Consider the following 3,469-nt stretch of genomic DNA (forward strand, 5'->3'; position numbering starts at 1 on the left):
TTCAATTTTTTTAATCTAATAGTCTAATACTATATTTTATCTCATATTTTTAAACATTAATAATTTATTAATAATAAAAAATAATAAATTCTGATTTTTTTAATATTTTTTTTATTTTTTATATACACCTAATACAATTTTTTCTCAAATATATATGATAACGTCGTGTGTTATAGGTAGGACTTAGGCGGCTTTCAACTGGTTCAATACATTTTACTTGAAAAGTAATAAACTAAAGAATAATATGATAGAAAATGTCTTATACCCTGACGAGTGACGACAATGCAGAATAGTTATACTAAGTTACTAACTACCAAGTAGTGTTATTCAAACTATAAAATTGATATAATGTATAAGCTCTCTATATAAATGCGACACTTATCCATATACGTACATTTGAGAAACACATAAAGAGAATTTAATCAAAAAAGCATAATATAAGCATACATAGTTGAGCATTCTAATCACAAAAACCATGGCCGCTGCATCAGCAATACCAACTCACATGAAAGCTTGGGCCTATTCTGACCATGGCAAATCAAACGTTGTTCTGAAATTTCACCCTAGTTTCCCTGTTCCTGAACTCAAAGCAGATCAGGTACTAATCAGGGTCGTTGCTGCAGCCATAAATCCCATAGATTATTATAAGATTGCAGGGAGTTACAACGATTCGGACGCCCTTTTTCCGGTAAGATCAAACTTCCCTCCTCCTCCTACCTGCTTTAATTTTACCTATAAAACACCGACATTTTGCTTTAATTCTACAACTTCTGCTAACTCTTGTTTATGATTGTATTTAATAGGAGTGTCTCTGTGGATATATCTAATAAAAATATTTTTTTTATGGTTTTATCTAATAGAAATGTCTATTTAATATTTTAATCGATTGGAATGGCCAAAAGCTTTATTAGGATCAACGGAGGATATAATTAGTTGTTGTTTTTGTATTTGATTGTTAATAAATATAATAGATAATTGATAAAATAATAATTTATAAAATAAAAAACAGTTTCTATAATTAAATAAAATATATGGGGTTAATTTGTAATTAAAATTAGTTCAAGGACTATGTAGCAATTGTTAAAAAAGCTCTAAAAACATGTTTTCTAATGGGATCACTAAATGGTCCAAAAGTTCTGGAACCACCGAATCCTGAGCCCACTCACCGACACTCGTCCGACACGCGTGTCTACTGTCTCTATATCTAACCGTGTCTTAATAAAAAGTAAAAAAATTTTCTCCAGGCACGCTTGGACACACTTAAATACCATCACGTATCAACATGTCGAGTCTTATTCTTAAAAATAAATTTAGAAATAGTATATATATTATTATATATTAAAACAAAAAATATTTTAAATACTTTATATAATTAAAATAAGACATTAAAATAATTAATTTATAATTTATGTTTTAATATCAATAAAATATCATTATAATTTATCTAAAAAAATATTTTATATTTTATATATATGTATTACCGTATTTTATAAAATTTTTAAATTTATGTGTGTGCATGTCAATAAGAATTTTAAACTTTTGACATTCAATAAATGTTGGTTTTGGTGATGAGTGAAGATTGTTCCTGGCTATGATGTTGCGGGGTGGGTGATAAAAGTAGGAAGTGAAGCAAAGAAGTTTAAAGAAGGAGATGAAGTGTATGGTATCGTTGAGGCAAAAGATGTTGGGTCTTTGGCTGAATATACAACAGTACAAGAGAATGGTTTGGATCACAAGCCTCCTAATTTGACCTTTGCTGAAGCTGCTAGCCTTCCTTTGGCGATTGAAACTGCTTATGGTGCCCTTCAGAAACTTGACCTTTCTGCCGGTCAATCTATCCTTGTTCTCGGAGGCGGCGGTGGTGTCGGAACCCTTGCTGTTCAGGTATGTTGCCTTGGTGGAGAAAATGGATCAAAAAAAAGATGCACAAGCATTCCGCCTTAATATAGGATTCAGAAAAATGTCACATCCAAAAGAATAATTTACGTGACCTAACTTGATAATTACACTATTTCCGCAAGAGGAGTGCTAGGGGACAACAACTTTTATGTTTTGTAACTATCAATTGGCCATCAATAGTGTTTTTAATGATATGAGATTACATCTAATAGTGAGAGATCACTCACTTTTCTTTTGATGGTTAAGTGCTGGCCACAAAACACAAAAGTTGCTTGCCTCCTAGACTTTCTCTTTCCACAATTTAAATATGTGAATTCGAAATTGTACAGAAATAACTTAACCGTTTCTCTAAGACTCTCCTTCTTAATTATTTATTATTTTACAGAACAGAATCTTGACAATTTAGGATTTTTTGACTTAATATTGGAACTAATTAGTGTACAAATATTCCGGGCATGCAGATTGCCAAACATGTTTTTGGCGCTTCAAAGGTAGCAGCTACAGTCAGCACTGGAAAACTAGAATTGATGAGGAAGCTAGGAGTTGATTTGCCAATTGATTATACAAAGGAAAACTTTGAAGACTTGCCAGAAAAATTTGATGCTGTGTATGATGCAGTAGGTAAGATTTTGAACATAATTTTACCGAAAAGATGCTCTAGGTCTAACCACCTCTCTTTGGTTTTGTAATTTAGGAATGCAAATTGTAACTTCACCAATTCTTGAATACTTTGTAATATTTGATCAAAGATGCTGACATCTAAATTTTGTTTCCTTTTTCATTTGATAAAAGATTATTAAAATATTTTGGCCCGTTGAAAAATCCTTTATGAGGTATTGTTATAACTCATTAGACAATGTCTTCAATGAACTTCTTCAAGAAATATTTCATCTAATAAAGATGTTTTAAAAATTTAACATATTATCATTTTGCATCAGTATTAGTTATTATTTAAAATTTGAATATTGAAAGTTAAATATTTAACTCATGAACAATTGAAGTTAAAATTGATTAATTTAAGGTATTTCTTTTTGTTGAAAAAACAAATACAGGGGAGACTAACAAGGCATTTAAAGCCCTGAAAGAAGGTGGGAAAGTGGTGACAATAGTGCCTCCTGGGGTTTCATCAGCTATGTTGTTCATACTCAGCAGCCCTGATGGGTCTATGTTGCAGAAACTAAGGCCCTACTTGGAGAGTGGCAAGGTGGTGCCAGTACTCGACCCCAAAAGCCCATTTCCATTTTCACATACTATTGAAGCATTCTCCTACCTTCAAACACGTAGACCAGCTGGAAAGATAGTCATCTATCCCATATCCCAACATCTTTAAGTTGTTTAGTTTACATCAAAATCTATGCTATTTTTCCTCACCATGAATTAGGTTTGTTGAATTTCATGAATTTCATTCCACCACAAGCATGGTTGTAGTGATTTGTAGTAGAAGAGTAATAGTTCCATTTAGTGACGTTTTAGGAGTCGAGACAAAAATATCTATACTAAAATAAATGTCATTGAGCATGGTTAATTATACTAAAAATATAATGGAGATATAAAAATTAAAAAAATTAAT

The 3,469-nt window shown here is 31.3% G+C and overlaps 1 protein-coding gene across 1 annotated transcript; it reads left to right on the forward strand.

Moving 5' to 3' along the window:
* LOC107645753 (2-methylene-furan-3-one reductase) lies at window positions 374-3,469 on the forward strand. Its single transcript, XM_016349837.2, has 4 exons — window positions 374-688; window positions 1,579-1,884; window positions 2,361-2,520; window positions 2,952-3,469. Exons 1-4 carry the CDS (start codon window positions 476-478, stop codon window positions 3,227-3,229), a joined length of 957 nt encoding a protein of 318 aa, XP_016205323.1. The 5' UTR covers window positions 374-475; the 3' UTR covers window positions 3,230-3,469.

The sequence above is a fragment of the Arachis ipaensis genome, chromosome B06, assembly GCF_000816755.2.
Source record: "Arachis ipaensis cultivar K30076 chromosome B06, Araip1.1, whole genome shotgun sequence".
NCBI lineage: Eukaryota > Viridiplantae > Streptophyta > Magnoliopsida > Fabales > Fabaceae > Arachis > Arachis ipaensis.

Bases quoted from the DNA above. Each gene is read 5' to 3' on its own strand.
- LOC107645753 (XM_016349837.2), top strand. From the start codon at position 476: ATGGCCGCTGCATCAGCAATACCAACTCACATGAAAGCTTGGGCCTAT. The intron at 689-1,578 runs GTAAGATCAAAC...TGATGAGTGAAG, and splicing joins ATTCGGACGCCCTTTTTCCG to ATTGTTCCTGGCTATGATGT. The intron at 2,521-2,951 runs GTAAGATTTTGA...AAACAAATACAG, and splicing joins TGCTGTGTATGATGCAGTAG to GGGAGACTAACAAGGCATTT.